Source organism: Nothoprocta perdicaria, unplaced genomic scaffold (assembly GCF_003342845.1).
Source record: "Nothoprocta perdicaria isolate Ctin4 unplaced genomic scaffold, notPer1 scaffold_162, whole genome shotgun sequence".
In the NCBI taxonomy this organism is placed as follows: domain Eukaryota; kingdom Metazoa; phylum Chordata; class Aves; order Tinamiformes; family Tinamidae; genus Nothoprocta; species Nothoprocta perdicaria.
In genome coordinates, this window is record NW_020454783.1 from 1,133,807 (window position 1) to 1,152,291 (window position 18,485).

General features: G+C 34.9%; 1 protein-coding gene across 1 annotated transcript in view; it reads right to left on the bottom strand.

Annotated features, from left to right (window-relative positions):
- Nucleotides 1–18,485, bottom strand: part of PREX2 (phosphatidylinositol-3,4,5-trisphosphate dependent Rac exchange factor 2) — a 169,694-nt gene that overhangs the window by 81,742 nt on the left and 69,467 nt on the right. Inside the window, exons 10-20 of the mRNA XM_026035597.1 lie at nt 17,604–17,748; nt 17,113–17,213; nt 13,811–13,914; nt 12,452–12,501; nt 11,875–11,950; nt 11,045–11,117; nt 9,697–9,839; nt 9,476–9,568; nt 7,912–8,060; nt 5,038–5,123; nt 2,707–2,843 (exon numbers count right to left, since the gene is read on the bottom strand). Of these exons, the coding sequence (XP_025891382.1) occupies nt 2,707–2,843; nt 5,038–5,123; nt 7,912–8,060; nt 9,476–9,568; nt 9,697–9,839; nt 11,045–11,117; nt 11,875–11,950; nt 12,452–12,501; nt 13,811–13,914; nt 17,113–17,213; nt 17,604–17,748 (1,157 nt within the window). The remainder of the gene's footprint in view (nt 1–2,706; nt 2,844–5,037; nt 5,124–7,911; nt 8,061–9,475; nt 9,569–9,696; nt 9,840–11,044; nt 11,118–11,874; nt 11,951–12,451; nt 12,502–13,810; nt 13,915–17,112; nt 17,214–17,603; nt 17,749–18,485) is intronic.

The following is an 18,485-nucleotide window of genomic DNA, read 5'->3' on the forward strand; positions in this document are numbered from 1 at the left end:
AAAAAGGACAGAATGCCTTTCTCAGGCTACAGAGCCCAGCATGTTATGTCACCAAGTCACTCATAACCACAGGACTTGGTCAAAGGACTACAAACGGCAACCTCACATAATATTCTTTYTCCCCTTACCCTTATTTACACATATGCCCATCACATGTACACCATCCAAGAGGCATCCTCAGCCTCCTCGTAAAATAACCAGATGGGCATCTAATCCCCACAGAGTAACCTGAYACGCTCACTTGCTTTCAGGATCAGCTAYATTCTCACCCTCACCTGGTCCACATCAAGTCACGCTCCCAGCTTACTGGAGACACATGCTTGTGTCTGAGCAGCCCTCAGGGTACAGGGCTGCATGAAGTGGTCTGGCTGCCTGCACCTACTTCACCAGCTGCATGTTTAGCCATCCCTGCTCACACACAAGCAATGCTGTAGAGCTGTTTCACAAACACGTCTGGTTCCAGACAAAACTAGTYAAGATATCTGCTTTCTTCATAACATTTGATATTTATCATTATGGAAGAGGGACAATCAGATACTATAATACTATATACTAGTATTACTATATAATTACTATACTACTTACTATATTACTATATAATTACTATATRATTACTATATAATTACTATACTATATACTAGTATTACTATATAACATATTATRTATGTTATATGTATCTACATGTAGAAGCATATGTGTGTATATGTATATACTGTAGTGTGTGTGTATGCATATATCTAAGTACAGTATAGGGCCTATCAAATATGTCATATACAGAATACATTTCACAAAAAGTGTGCTAGTCAACTATTCATTCCCTCTCCTAACTACATCAGGAAAAAGATGGTGCTATTAGGCCTATCCACAGTCTTTAAAAATAAATTTGTGGAAGTCAAAGTTAAGCAAGGATGACAAAAGTGTAAGCTGGATGTTGCAATTTTCATGCAAAATGCCAAGTATATCGCATTATTTTTTGCTAATGTACAATATTTAGCCACTAACTTTAACCCATGAATCTAAGATAAGTGTAAATTCTTTCTTGATTTGAGATGTAATTTCTTTTTAGGTTTTCTCAATTCAACTATGCCTTATTTTTCACTCAAAGGCAATGGAAATATTTTTTAGAAAGGACTTTAACTTTTAGAGCTCTCTGAGGACAGACAGAACTTACCTGTGCACAAGCCAATCAGCAGAAATGGCTCTGAATCCCACCCCTCTTTGTAGATACATCCGAAAGCTGCAGCTTATCCATGGAGTCTTACACAGATTTGTTATGCATGTGGGCAGCATTAAGCATTATTATCTAACAGATTTGGAATGTGTCAAACGACTCTTTACTTGGATCAACAAACAAAAAGGTTAAATCTGCTTTTTGATTCACATTTAACTTCGCCTAAAACAAGGTCTACCTTCAAGTTWAACCAGAAATCACTATTTCAAAAGTTAATACATGATATAATAGAATATAATCTGCAGCGATGTTCTCCAAAAGCATCACTGCAAAGAAACTGTGTGSCAGGTCATGGAGCAAAACCTACTTAAATTTTTTTTCCTCCAGACAAGACGGAAGGAATATAAACACTGTCCAAGACAGAGTATACTGTAACAACACAGCATATTCACTCTACCAATATGAATCTGAAATGAAGCTTCACACTCCAGGCACGCAAGCAGATTCCTCCCACTGTGAAGCGGACCATGCCCTTTCATCTACGCAACGGCAGACCTCAGGAGAGACTGCAGTATTCTAATTAAGGAAATGATGGACTAATGCATCATGCTAACAAAAATAAGATAAATTCATAGTCATTTTCCAAATAATTAAAATCCAAGATTTCTGAGGAGGAAATGAAATTCTAGACATCATAACACCAGTGGGAATACTACCTTGTATTTCAGTCTAGACAGGAATTCTCATGCATCACTTGATAGTATTACATTTTAAATTAAAGTTTTCTTAGAAATTCTTCTCAATTTGGGGGATTTTATTTATTTGGAATTAGCTGAACCTAATCAGCACCTTTTGTTATTGAAACAAACACTCAGCATAGGAAAAAATAAAGTAAGTATTCCAATATATTACACAAATGGAAGAAAAATCATAGAGAGCAATTTCACACGTGAAGGCATGCGTGCTAGCCAGTCATTGGTTTTTGGATGTCACTAGCCCCTGTAGCAACTCCACAATTGTGCAACACTTAAAACATATATGGTGTTCTAGATCGTTTTCATATCTCTAGACAAAACACCCTCCCTTTACCATAGCACACCTCCCTTTGAAGAATAGGTGAGCTCTGTCTTGATCTGCTAGGTAATAACTTCAGTTCTATGGTATAGTTTTAAAAAAAAAAGATCCAGACAGACCTTTTCATCAATTCCTTATTTGCAAGATGCAGGTCAAATTAACTCCTATTTACAATGCTTATCTTATATCAGTGCAGTAGGTAAGGGAGAATGATTTCAYATTTGACTTTAATTGGATTTTTCTTCTCAATTAACATCCATTGGAAGATTTTGTGAAGTTAATCAATGATGTTGGTTCACAGTTTATGAAAATTTTGCAGGAACTTGGAAAAATACATTATSGAATCCTACTGTTTGTGTTTTTCTTTCTTATCCTTTGATAAGAAAGATATCCTTTGATATCCTTTGATTGAGAAAAAATATTAAGTCAGAAAAACTGCAAGTAAACCAAGTAAAATATACCTGCATTGGGCGCCTGTATTTCCTGCATGCAGTGACGTGAGCAATAACACTTGCATGAGTCTCTTTGCTGACATTAATTCCATTGACTTTGATTATGCATTGGCCAGGGTGGAGACCTGCTGCAGCTGCTACTGTTCCTATAAAAAAATAAAATAAAAGTTGGCAGATTTGTTTTTCTAAACAACTCCTTTAAAGTTTACAGTCCAAGAGCCTCATTCTGTATGAACATCTGCTGCCCCTAGTTCTCCTGGAGTTTCACTCTCTGTGACTCCTAGAAATCGCTTCTGAAGTCAGCCGGCCCCTGCAAATAAACCATGTTCTGTAGCAGATGAGTCCATGCAAAGAGCAATCTCTTGCTGTTTGCATAATTATTGCATTAATGCATAATTATTCTTGCTCATTAGATAATTTTTCTAAAGACTACGTTTTAAGGTGGAAGTTGATTGCCAATATGGAAATGTGGAAAATTTGTCTAAAAGAAAAGGATTATAAAATATCAAAATGGTCTAGCTTGTAATCAAGCTAGGTCTAGGTCATAACCTAGACAACCTTTTTTTTTTTTCTAAATTCTGTTATGTATCTTAAGTCTTTGGCTCTTTAGCTGCTTCAGGCTTATACAACAGAAGCTTTCTGGTGACTGGCTTATAATTCAAAGAAGTATTAGAGCATACAAGAAATTCATGCTAAACAATAAGGGACAAATCCAAATTCAAGGATATTTCCATGTAGCCTATCCATATTTTAATCTCTTTACCAATTCATTTGTAGAAGAAATTGCCTAATTTAAATTAAACAGATAATTGAATCGGCGATTTTATTACCTTGAATAATTTTGAACAAAGAAATAAATATTTGAACAATACAAAATATATGGTTCAGTGATTTATTTTAACAATCAAACAATCACTTTGGGAAAATCCTTTATTCACAGAAAGACTACTATTAGCAGCTGTTTCCACGTCTTTCCAGCATGACTCATCCTGCCCTTTGGAAGGACAACCTGTTGGAACATGACCTTATTTCCATCTTACTGAGCACTCATATCGTGTTGTCTTTTGTTGGTAAAATACTTTGAAAATATTTGACTTCCTTCCTGCAAGGTTAGGTACAGAAGCTTGCTACTACAAAAGAAAAAGCTAAACTGAATATGCAAGGCTGACAAATAGAAAAGCCATGTTATGATTTGCCAGGTGAATTTGACAAGAAAATAATTGAAAAAAAGAAATCTTTTGCACCATTATCAGTTATTACAAATTCCCCTCTCTCTGCTCCCATAAAAATTTACTTAGAAGATTAAAATAGGCCTTTTACATATCTCTCAAGGCAACAGAATTGCTTAGAATTAAAAAAAAAAGTCCCAATTCAACAAAAATTTTTACACRTACATGTGTAAGTGTACACATTTTAAGCATATGCTTAAAATCTTTCAGGCTTAGCAAACCACACAAGCAAGCACTTCTGTGTTATTGAGATTAATGGGAATAAAATATGTGCTTAATGAACAAGGACAGGCAGCTAAATTGAGACCCAGGTGTGGAAATAATTATCTCATTGGCTCAACAGTCTATAGCTTATTAGACTTTCTCCTGAAAATCTAATTTCTGGCACCACAGCCTATAAAAAAAAATTATCTAGCTCTGTCCAAATCTGGCTACTTTGCAGATCATCAGTTTAAGATCCTTAACTACAAAGGAGGTGGAGAAAAAAAAGTCCCACAGTGGCTGAGAATACAGCTTTAGGTGACACTATCATCAACAGCATACAAGAGCAGCAAAAGACACTTTAAATTCTCTTGCTGGTAYAGCAGTCCAGAAAATAGCAAGTTGTTGAACGTAAGTGTTTGACAGTAGGAAGGCAAAACATAGCAAACATGGTAGGTAGAGCAAATATCTGCAATTACTAAGAGAAGATAAGTCACCAGCATCCTTGAAAAGATTTGACAAAAGTATATTTTCTGCAACACACTTGCAGAAGATTGCAGAAACAGCTGGTGACTTAACAAATTAACTGGCAGGAAGYGGATCTCAACATCCATTCCCTGGAGAAGTTAATCTATGAACTGTTTTCTCAATCTGTAAAGGTCACTATATGACCTTACTTAACTTAGTCAAGTATATGCATTCATATAAATATACAGAGAAAAAAAATCAAAAAAAAAAATCAGAAACATCTATCTAAAGAGTAAAAAATAAAGCAACATGAAATAATCTTGTGTTTTTATCTCATATTGTCTGTGAAACCGAAAATGACCATCTAAGATCTAACACTGATTTACCTAAGCCAGGCCATTACGATATGAAACACATCCATTCTGCAGCTCCTATGCCTTACCTCTCCCAACAGCGTGGACAACCGATGGACCAAAGCCCCGGATTTGGAATCCAAGTCCATCTGCAGAGTCAGGAATCTTCACTGTTCTGGAAAAAAAGCAGAGAATGTGCAAATACAGCAAAAGGTGGCATTTTGTTATTTATCATAAAAATGGACTGTAACGACAAGGTTCCAGGGGTATAACACTTATGCTTTCAGCAGAATTGTAATCTCCGATTCAGCACGATGCACATTGCAGGTATTTCACAGGACTTTAATCAGAAATATAAGCAAGGTACAATGTTGGAAGCAAACGGAGAAAGGCAATACAAATTCCTATAGAATTTCAATATGCTGATTAAAGCCAAAGCACAGTTCAAAAATCTCTCCCCAAAAAACTGAAGCTGTTGTTATGATAACAACCTGAAAGCTCAGAGAAGATGGGCAGTCAATCAGACAAGGGCACAGAGCATTAAGATCCAAGATCATGCAAAACATGACGTCCTATGAGCGACTGAAGGTTTTGGAGACTAGATTTCTATTAGAATTTTGTTAATATCTAAATTTCTAATTGGCAGCTTTTACTGAAGATATCGGGGTTTTTTTGAGTTTATCTGAGAAGCTGTACAAATCCCTGAGTTTTGCAAAGAAAGGATTACCTAATGCTCTTCATATGGCATGTTGGCACAGTGCATTATGCCCGTATGTTCTCTCAGGTGTGACAGTAATAAACCTACTGGCATACATAACCTTAACAAAAATACAGTTACAAGAATCAGAATTCACATCTACTCTTCATATGGAAGCCCTGAGTTAACTCAAAACACACCAAGGCTACCAACAAGATAGCAGCTCAGGCTGCAGAAAAGTGGCACAGTTGCATTATTCCTTATCAGAGCTAGGTAGGTCGTGCATGCAGTGCTCTGATTCAACCTTGCAGCCTTTCACTGCGCTCCATTTGCCACTGCTAAATCAGACAAATTTAAATAGAAGCTGAAAAGCAATTTCAAAGCACATTTGAAGAATTCTGTAGTAGGTTTGATTTACAGTTTTAAATAATATCACAGAATTATTTTTTGTACTCCCATTTTATTCTTAGTATACATAGTGTTTTGCATTCAGATGCTATTACAAGACTAGACGGGGCCTAAATCTCACCAGAGTCTCTAAATCTTTAAAAAACATTCAGATGTTCTTAAATTTCTTAAATTGCTCTTAAATTTAAATTTGTTTTTAAAATACATAAATTTCCATTTGGTATATTTCCAAAAACATTGAATTTTGAATATGATCTATATTTAATATTTGTATATTATATAGAATATATTGTATGTAATATATATATACACATAAATGTAAATATAATTGAATAAAAATAAAAATAGAAATAGAATATATTTAGTATTTATATTGTATATTAGCTAAAATTACTACAATCTAGATAGCGTCATTTTGAAAATTCTTCCTGAACATGCTAATGGGTTAAGCATGAAAGACCAGCACTGGCCATTTAAAGTAAGATTTCACAATGGGAAAAAAATGTCTCATCTGCCCACACAGCTGTGCTAGTAGTAGCTTCTAGTAGAAAAGCAGACAGTATGGAGAATAAATTCTTAAATTTCTCAGGGAACATTCACTAGATCTCCTCTGTCAGCCTAGACATTCACACACATTTCAAGTGGTGAGCAGTATCAGAAATGAAATTCATATCTACACAAAAGCAGAGCCATATTTTGCCTTGTACACTTGCTCCAACACCTTCTGTTTGCATGTGAATGCCTGCACGTGTGTGTGTGTGCCTCTTGTAGTAGTAGTAGTAGTAGTAGTAGTAGTAGTAGTAGTAGTAGCAGCAGCAGTAGCAAAAAGTTGATCATCAAACCAGATGATCATCAAACTCATTTGATGATCAAACCAGATGATCAACTTTTTGCCCTATTTTGCCCTTTGCTCTTTTCCTTGTTCTGCACAAGGCTGTATTTCTCAAGGTATTTCTTTCCTAAAATGCTTTTATTAAAGGAGAAATACATTAGCATTGTACTGCTTAACCAAAGCCATCCTAAAGGCAGTGTGAGTGTGCTAGCTGGCAGCAGGGCATGGGTTCCTCCCGACTCTGTGAAATCTCACCAAATTTCTCCCGCTGCTGTTGCTCATTCTCCTCTTTCTCGRGTGCGTATGCAAACCAGCAACAAGTGTATTCACTTTACTAGACTTGGGCATTTGAACGCCTACTGCGTTCAGACATCAGGCCTCACTTCATATTTCTTTTCCATTTGAAGAGTTGCATTGAGGTAGCAAGGGTGAAACCTCTGCAGAGAAATGCCTCCCTTACGTAAAGATGGGGAGTTGTTTACTTGTTACTCTTGTTTATACGACCGGCACAGACACGGAAGAGGCCCATCAGATCCCAGAGTCTAACTTCTGCCAAACCAGGAACTAATCCCCAGACAGAGGAATTTATTTTATAAACAGAGGATCAGATAAGTGATAAAATCTGCCCATATATTCAAAGAAATCTCATTTATATTTGCAGTTTCTGCATGTACTTGAAGTGGTAGAACTGAAGACCGAGAGCCCTGCTGTTCTGCTTTTCCTGACTGACAAATGCAATAAAATAATCAGTTTGCTTGGCTTTAGCAAAGTAAGATTAGATACAAGCCTTGGTGCTTTGATTCTATATCTATGTTTTTATTTTTCCATGTTACTATTTCACTTGATCAGATAACTTTGTTAAGTTATCTTTAAGAGGCATTAAAAAGAACTAAATAACATCTCAGTAACAGCATTTCATCTCCAGCATTTATAATAAGCTCACAGTAGCGCTGTTTAAAATTTCTCGTCTCATAAAATTCACTTCGGCTGCAGCTTTTAAACCCCCACCGTGGCATGACAACTTACTCTCGTGGTTTAGTGCTCACAAGAACCCGTAGGGGCTTCCTGCTGTTTAAACATGCTTTCAGGAGGCAATCCACTTCACTGAAGGGTCGTAGAAACACCAGGTCACCATTGATAGCAAAGATTTTTTTCCCAACTTCCAAGCCTGACATCTAGAAAATAAATATCAGTTGTTTACATGTTTGCTGCTTATAATCACCAATGTTATATTTTCTTCTGCTTGCATGCAGCCACAATAGGACTAACAACACATACATCTTCTTTATATTTTTTATGTCTTCTTCATATAAAGTGCAGAGAAGACTAACAACACAACATAGCTCTAGAATTAGTTATTTTGATAAAGAGCAGACTGTAAACGCAAATATGAGGAGACCAAAGTAAGTCCTAATCTTAATCAAGGGTTTATGCCCACTACTGTATCAGTTAATACTTACAATAATTAACACATCAGCTTTGACTGAGCTAGWTGTTTTGATTTTGCTTTTCTATTATCATATCTAACATGCCCACCTTTCATTCTCCAAAGGAACTAAAACTTATTACTAACAGATGGACTTAATGAATAATTTACTAAATGAATATTTATTAAGTTCCAAACTGAACAGGATCCTTAAAAGTTCTGTGGCCATGTGCCATGTCTGTGAGCCAACAGTACAGCACGTCAGCTCACAGACCATYTATAAACTCTGCTTTAACAAGAAAGGAACCATACGCAGCGAGGGTGCCAGGATACATGGTGCTGCTCAAGGCACACGTGCGTGAACTTACTGCCTTTGGGAACATGACAGAATCTGACTGCAGAAATAGTATGGAATTACACYAAGCTCACGGAGCCAGCTCATCCCGGATACAGCTCTGTAGCTGTATTACATTATTGCTTTGCTGCAGCTATTTTTATCATCATTCCTATCCCATCAGGAGATGTACAAGGGCTTTAAATGCTGGTCTAATATTTTTATATTTTTCTTTTTTACAGGAGACATCCTCTTTTTTTTTAATCTTTGCATGTATAGAGCCTCATACATTTTTATGAAAGGAGTCTGAATTTACTTCACCAAACATCAAAGCAATGCTAACAGACTGAAAGTCTGTACTTTCTTTATTCACATTCTGAAATTCTAGCATTGCAATTCTGAAATTCTATACAATTGCAAAAAAATCATTAAACCTTAGTCCAGCCTTTTCTGTGAAATAAGTCATATACACATTTAAAGAGTAGCATACTTGCTTCATGTTCATTGCATATTTTAACAATAAGCATATATGTTACTCATTCATAATGATGTCACTGGAATATTATGAAATGCATCAAAATAATTAATATTGAACTTATACTATCACTCTCAGTATAGCAAATTACTTGAAAATAAAATGAGTATTAGTAATGGTCACAGTTTTGTTTAAAAAAATAATTTTAAAAGCTCATAACTACAGTTTTCTTGGAAAGTTGTCAAACTATTGTACTATTGTGTATGATTAGATTTTTCTTCCTAAATGAATGCAGAAAATTTACAGCTGTGAACAATTTAGTAAAACATGGAAAATATTTTACAATATTTGATACCTCGGCATTTGATCCTTTCTCCACCACTTTAATAATTGGCACTTTATTTTTATCTTCTAAAATAAAACCATAGGCGCCTTCATTAGATTTAATCTGAAAAAAAAAGTTTAAAATATTGTTCAGTAAGTGGTTAAAAAGAGTTAAAATATAGCTCTGTTTCTTGTCACTATAATGCATTTACTAATCATCAAAGCATATGAACATTCAGTTTACTAACTCACCAGTAATGATTTGGCTATTACATTTTCCACAACTTTTAAATCGTGTTTCATGAGCCTGTGCTTCATATTTGATCCTTCCATTTCTTCATCCGCAAAAAATCGGAACAGCAGTGGTTCATCTTTAAATTCACTTTTTTCTAACACTGTGTGATACAGAAACACAGACATCATTTCTTTTGGGGGAGAATTATTGAATATCAATATCTCTTATGAACCTCATCTCTCATGCATATTTATTAAATGCTAAAAACATATTTTGTGCATGAATCTAGACAGATTTTAATTTCTAATAGAAACAAATTTTGTGTGGATCCATAACAGTAAGCTATCACTGGGTTCATTCTCAAGTACAACATGTGGCTTCAGCAAAGGGAGAAGGACACATTTGTCTGGCAAGGTCTTAGTGAAAATGTCCAGCACAAAGGCTTTCTCCTAAAAGGGATTTACAAACAGGAGTTTGGAAAGTTCTGCAGGACAGCTGTTGGAGATCACTGCTCACCACCATGTTCTGGCTCTCTCCAGGTGGTGAGCATGCCAGCATCAGTATTAGAAATGAGTTTACTGGGGATGGGGAAGCAACTAGAATAGCAGATGGATGCAGTTTTTACATTTAAAAACAAAAGGAAAAAGAACAAACATCTCTGAGGGGAAGTTATTCTCCCTCCTCCCTCCTTTTACTTCAGTGAATGACCTGCCACTTCAATCCTTACATTGAAATCTTGCTTCTGATGGTATTAAATTCAGTCTTCTTATTTGCAGTTCTGCACACATCCTGGCTCTCTCCCTTTTCTCTGATATTGCCTTTGTTGTCTGATATCCTCATGATTTCCTCACTTTTCTATAGTCCATTTTCTCCTACTATCATAGCTTCACAATTTCAAGTCATGTTCTCCTGTATTTTCATTCATTCTTGGAAAAAATGGCTCTTTTTCTTTTCCTCTTAAGAAGTCACTTTAAACATCTGCTACTACTTTTCTGCCACTACCATTAGTTCCCATTTGCTCAATTTTTCCCACACCACAATTTTTATTTTCAATGTCATCAATGTGAACAGGTAAACCTGCTTAAGAACTTTCACCAAGTGGCTAATAAAAATTCCCCCCTGAATCATTCAAATAATGAAACCCTCATTATGTATTATAAAACTAACTTTAAATGGTTTTYAAATACACAATAGTTTTTTTGTTTTCTTGCAACATAAAGCAGAGATCTCTTCAATAATGCAATAAACCTACTTACTTCCTATCCCTTCTGTAGTATCTTCAGCAGCCCCTTCATTTCCTTCCTGCTAAGCAGATGGTATGGAACACAAAGCAAGCATTATCTTGGACATAATGTACTTTCTTACCATGGTGCATAAATCCATTGTCACAAAGAGCTACGCCAAAGATCATGGCTTCCTCCCTGGTCCGGCAATCCCCCTGTTAAACCACAGCATGTCTTATTTTTCAGACTTCAACACATAATTAAAATGCCTCTATACAAACTGGCATAATCTCAAAGCGAAGACATGTCTGCAGATTATACTTACCGTTGCCACCTTTATATACATATAGATAGATAGTGTATATATAATATACTATGTGCATGCATATATTTATACATATATATGTATGTATGTGTATATACATATATATACATAAAGGGATTGTATGCATATACAGTGATATGCCTCACTATAGTTATAGATAGAAAAGCATTGCATTTTCTACAAAAACTGAACATAACAGAATGTAAAACGGCAGCAAAGTTAAAACTGGTATATCTTGACTTAGTGACCAGGCTATACCCATCCTCATTTCTAGCTTGCCTAAAAAATTGATACAACAAATTAATACTATTATTATCCAAGCACTCAGTAATTTTGAGATCTCAGACCCTATCCATTTCAACTAAACTGATGAACAGCGTTACATAGTGAATCACAAAGCTAAGTCTCATTAAAACATTTAAAGTTGAACAGCAAACAAAAAAGATAAGCATAAGAGAGATGAACAGCACAGCTGCTGATGGCTGGTTTCTGTTATTTCCTCTTTCAAGAGGATTACATTTACGCAGTGTTCCAATAATTCCAATAATGAACTGAGACAAAATATTTGCATGTTACTCCACTTAATACAACACCATCTTCCCTACTAAAATTTAAATAACTGCATAAATCCAAACGTGTACACTTGCCTGTGCAATCAGCCAGTCTATGAGCTTGTTAGCCATGACAACAGATTTGTAGGTTCTCAGATGATAATCCTTATCCCTGTTCAAAACAAAATTAAAAAAAAAACTTAAAAGAGTACAAAAGAAAACTTACATTTTATATACAAGTTGGTACAAGTATGAATTAAGCTTTCTGTAAGCGAAAACTTATGGTACAGATAGGAAAGAGGAGGATGTGCACCTCTTTCTTGGGCAATATTCCCACTGGAGCATAAAGGCAGAGAAAAAGGTAGCTATCCTGTCACAGCTGAGATTCTCCAAATGAGAGAATGTAGTTAATACATACAGTAAGCATCCAAGCATATCAATAAGGACCTATAACGTTCTGAAAGTCTGAAAAAAAAGGTCATATAGAACTGAGTTTGTATTCATTTTATGATGCTGTTATGCTGCTTCTCTTGATAGCCCTTCAAKCTTGTTTGATTCTTCCCAAGAGACTAATTTTGAACGCATGGGTTAGGTTCCCATGTTCAAAGACAGTATCTACAGAATATATAAGCTCTTTTGAATGAATCACTGAGGATTTCCCAATTGGGCTCACCTAATTACTGGGGTAAACAGGCTGTGAAGGCGACAGTATAATCGTACACCCTGTCAAAGAGAAAGAAAAGGTTAATTACACTTTTACATGTAAGGAATGGACGCAGTAAGGAAGCTGAACTGTTCTAAATGCATTTCATTTACATCTATTGGAAACTCTATATCTTTTCAGGTGCCAAAACTTAAAATTTTGAGATAACAACAATACTCATGAATGAATGATGAGATGAAATATTTCTAATCAAGCTTAACTAAAACACATGAAAAAAAAAGATAAGCTTTAAAGTAGTATTAAAAGATTATTTTGAAGACATAGTAATCTTAAATAAATATACACAAAACTTGAAAGATTAAGCAATGATTCTATGCATTCTGGTTTTCCTGATCACTGCTTTCAATTTGATTGAAATGTTCAATTAGAGCCAATTATATCCATAGTCATCTTATTTACAAGTTGAAATTACAGGCAGTCTTTTTTTGGGGGAAAAAAAAAAAGAGATAGAAGAAGAAGATGGCAAATGATTTAAAGATGTGGAACTTTTTAATTAAAAATATATAAACAAGTGAAAATAAACAAAATATCTGAAACAATTCAAGGTATCACCATCAAAAAATGGAATTTTGAAAATCAGTATTCCCGAATATTTCCCTGTCACAAAAGACTTATAACTGCATGACAAAACATGGATAATAATAGAAAACTGTGTTGAATAGATTCATTCATAAATTGCTCTGCCTGCTACTTCAGCTTTGAATATTCTCTTAGATATACCTTAACATTATATACATATATATGTTTATCTATGTATATACACATACTAGGAGATAAATCAGTGACATTGTATTTTAATATCCAAATGTTGTCATATTTTCCTTCTCAAAATCATAAAAGTTTGATATCAATGGGTTGTTCTATCWTTTGTTACAGTGCAAAGATGTACCATATTATCTAAGTAGCTATGTTACAATATATATCGAATTCAGGATTTAATGCTTTATTAACTCACTAATAAAAGCCACTCTAACTTACAGGAAAAGAAAAAAAAAAACCCCAAAACTTCTATATATGGCTTTGTATCTATTAAAATGAATTGAAGAATAGCTAAACTGTCAGCTTCATAATTAAGAAACATGGACAATGCATCCTGCATATGAAACTAYTAAATAATTAAAATACACTTCTTGATTTTGTATTTAAAATACATAGCAGCAAGCCAAAATCTACCCTTAGCTATGGATAATTAACTTTGATTCACATAAATACAGAGCTGTGAGGAAATGCTACTTATCCTACCATAATACATTATTTTTCAAGCAGATTTTTAATGCATTCGTACTAATAATAGCAACTCCTCCATACCTTAGAAATCACATCCTGCATCTCATTTCTTGGATAATATGTTCCATCGTCATATCGGAATCTGTACAGCATGTGTTCAGGTTTGAATTGGTGCTTATCTGTGACTAAAGAAAAAATAATAGTGTATTGTTAGGGTAACTTTCTGAAAATATCAAAAAGAAAGAAGACCCAAGTAATTCCTTATAACAACAACACTGCATAGAAATTATTTCAGACAGAGAGGGCAGAAAGCATTCATWAATCATTTAGTGCAAGTTTCTTTATGTCCTTACACATAGTCTGCAGGAATGCAAACAATTTTATGTCACAGACAAYGAACGGGACAGATAACCAGGCAAAGAACAACCTGGAAAACTAAGCAAGACACATCCAATGATCCCAGCCTTCACAAGAGAAARGAAAAAGAACTACTGAGGCCCATCTCATATCATCCAAAAAAACCACAAACAGTGTACAACCCATTGGAGCAATGATGCACTGGAGCAGGGAAGGGAGAGGGAATGTTTTCCCCAATACATTGCCAGCTGAAAGTCTYAAGTACAAGGAACTTGAAGTCATTATGAAGATGTGGAAGCCAATGTAGAAATCCACTTCCCTGAAGATCCATGAAGAAAACTATCTTAACATGTGAATCCAGCTTAGAAAAGCTCACAGAACCTCGCACAGCTCTTTGGCCAAAACAGACACATCGTATTTCTGGGAAAACTCCCAGAAATGGGACTAAAGCAAGTCCTTGGGAAAGCCAGCTCATTTCATCTGCAGACTGTGGACAGCACTTAGCATTAGCACCAATCGAAGATACCTATGTTGTGTTAATTATTTTTCTACTTGAAAACAACAACTTTAATTCAAAACGACATGTATGTGGCATCTATTTCTCATAATAGACTATCATTGTGTCTTTGTTGAGCAGAGTAACAAGGTCCATAGTGGACATATTTTTTCTAGTGTTTCCTATATCAGGTGATRTATCAGCCATTATTCTCTAATAATTCTAATTCTAATAATTCCCTAATAATTCTAATTCTCACAGACATGATTTAGCKTGTTTTACTCAAGAGGATGGATGAATCATCAACTACTAAGAAAACACTTAGCTATTGTATGTTCTATTTTTATTTTATCTAGAATCAGCTGCACATTCCCAGGTCCATAGTTTTACAAACACTTAAAGCTAGCATAACCCATTATCACTACTAAAATAAGCAACATCATGTAATTTTCTGTCTCACACCCACCCATGTATTAGTACTCCCTTGCATTGCAGTAGGTATTTATATGGCAGGTAACAAGGACAGGGAACTAACCCAATTTAAGTTAGTTTTTACTKCTACTTTTTTGGCCAGGGCAATTTGAATTCCCATCAGTACTCCAACTCCTGGAACTGCAAAGCCATAAAAGGGATAAAACTACAACCTAAAACKGTCTCATATATAGATGATTTCAGCAAGTCTTTTCAGGTATCAGAGATAATGCCAACAGGTGGATTTAGATGAGCATCTTACAAACAGGTGCAAAGCTGGAAAAAGAAACAAGGTTTCTTGCAAATTGCAACTTTTCCACTTGCAAGAGTTCATATGCCAGCAAGTAAATCAGCGCCCATCACAATATGGGTCTGGGCCTTGCTAGAATGAAGCCCAACACAGAGAAAATAAGGGCATGCACATTGAATATGCAAAGTCTAACAAAGCCCTCTGTAACATTTGCAATGTGAATATCAGCCAAACTTTCATTCTCCCTTGCTCCCTCCATGAAAACAGATGGTTCATTCAGCTTTATTTTAAGGATTCTATTTTCACCAAACCACAGCTGGATCTGCTATTCAAAGTAGCATGTCTGGCTCATATTTCTATGCTCCAATATAATTACCCTTTTATCTCATGAAATTACACAATATTCATATAACTCTGTATTGAGAGAGTCTATTAGTGTATTTGGGATATAATTTGTGAGATCAGAAGAAGAATCTTTGGCGACAGAATAATTCCACTGACAACAATTCTATGTGTGCAGCAAGCCTAATAGCATTTGACATTTGAATGATAGTGAAGGAAAATAACACAGACTGGCATTAAAATATTAAAGACTGCTTGACTACTGATGAATATCTTTAATATGTTTACTCCTACTCCGTGTATGTTTGAAATGCATGAAGCTAAGCAGCACTCTGCTACTCCCACTTTCTTTCCAGCCAAAGACACTGAAAACATGTTGGTGAAGAACCACCAGCTTTCTCTCAAACAAATCATTCTACTTTGAGTTTTGTAAAATATCCCCAAGCCTTTTCTGTATCCCAAATCAGTTCGGGAATCTGAGTGGCTTCTGAAGCATTAGAAGATTTTTGCACCAGTTTTACAAAGCAAGTAGGAATTTACTACAGGACAAAGTTTGCAAACATTCCGATGTAAATTATCAGTTTTYACTTAAATTTGCACCCTGGATCCATGCTGGAACAGCATCTAACTTCAAAATTGTTTCACTAATTGTTTTTAAGTGACTTCATCTAGCACAATCCACACATCTTAAAGAACAGAAGTTTCTTCAGTTCACTCATATGGTCCTGCTGAACCATACCTTGTAAAAGGCAAAGAGAGGAGGAGCTGATTTGATATGAAAAATACTGTTAGTACAAATTACCTCAAAAAATCAACACTTCTTACTGACTCTATCTATCTGGCTTGACCCCCTTCTGGAGAAAAGTATCACCAAATCATCACTGAAATGATTCGGTGATACTTTTAAGGGAAAACTTAAAAGGGAAAACTTCAGCATGAAAATTCAAAATTTAACAGAATTTTAATCTACTGAAAATAGGGAATTAAAACTCAAAATATTAAACAATTGATATTTAGGCCGGTTTCCATCAGCTTCTTTTAGCTGTCATTCCTAAAAGATAATCAAGCACATTTATCAACAAGGAATTGCAGCATTTGTTGCTCACTCTCTTCTACAATTCTTAGTTGAAGACTTGCCTAACAGATGGCTTATATACCTAAAAGCAGTCTACTCTTCTTTATGTTCCCACAAAAGTGATTTCTGCTTACAACAGGATATCAACTTTAGGTCCCTGTTTTCAGTGTTTTGATCCCAGCAGCATTGATCTAACCTAACTAAACCAACAGAACCCACTCCCAGTCAGTCTGAGACTTGGCAATTGCCCCAAGAGATCTGTACAAAGATACTGCAGATTCAACAAACTGCCTTGAACTAACAAGATCGTCTTTTCATGATAAATAAATTATGTTCATTCTACTTGTAACAATTACCTTGAAAATAAATAAGTTAAAATTAATCATATTTACCATGATGGATAATGCCATTTTCTAATAAAGCTTGGCCAAGGTGAACACCTTCTTCAGATTTGTGTATCTCTCCAATTTCCAGTAACCAGGACACAAATTCACTGAATTAAAAGCAGATAGGGAAAAAAATATATCTATGTATACAATATATATATATATAAATGTCATACCGCCACATCTACTACCTTTTCTTTCCAGTACTTCTTTATATTTGATACACAAGTACCTAAGTTTGTAAGTAGTCTACAAAATACTTTGCCTAACAAAATTACTTCTTTCCACTTTTATTTGTTATAGATGGGGCCAATAGTCTGTCCATAATGGGAAACATTTACATGTTTCCTAATTTACACTTTGGCAAAACTCTGGAATGAGAGACAAATGGCCATAACACACATTGAAAACAAACAATAATATCCTTAAAATGCCAAAGAAGATTTAAGATGTGTTTTCAGCTGGTTGAAATTTACACTATCAGATGCATATTCTACCTTCCAAGAAAGCATTTGGGGAAAGTGGTTAGTTTCCTCTTCCTGTCTTTGATGAGATTTCCTTGTTTGCACATCATTTTGTAAAGTCTTTCTCCTTGTTCAGAAATCATCACCCAAGTGTCTTGTTCCATGCCTAGTTTTARACCTGCCAAGATACATTCAGATTTTATGAAGTTATTTGTCAGTATATTTCAAAATATTCCACAAAGCTAAGATGTAAACCCAATGCTTTTTTTACATAAATAAGCAAACATAAAAGGAATTATTTTGCATTATTCTGTTCAAGATCAAGATTCAACTAAATAGCTGATAATCATATAAACATAATAAAAAATCCTTTTTTTAAAGGTAAGTTGTTCTTGCTGATGTACACCTATATTGACAACACCATTGACATCACAGTAAAAAAACTAATTCTGTGATTTTCACTGACTTCATTATGTGAACATAGGAGTAAGGTGTCATCCCTTCTCAAGTTTAAAAGAAAAATTCTGGTTTTACCATGTGACAATTAAAATATTGAGACTGTCATGAAATATTTACCAAATTTAAATGAAGAATAACTAGTAATCTGTTATGTATTTTTTGTTTTATGTAAGATTACCTATTTTCTACAAATGCATATATACATCTTGATTTCTATTTGCTTCAACATTTTCTCAGCAACAAAAAGCTATAAAGGTTTTAGTGTAGATATTTGTTACTATTTTATGTTTTTCTGCTACTCTTTTTGAGAAAATACTACTCCTTCTTACTAACAAAGAACTTCTTGATGATCAAAACAGCTTTCCTGGAATTACATGCCACTGGACACTCACAGRAATTGTGCTCCCAAGGAGTAATCAAGACCTTTGCAGCCCATACGCTTTCTCTATAAAAACA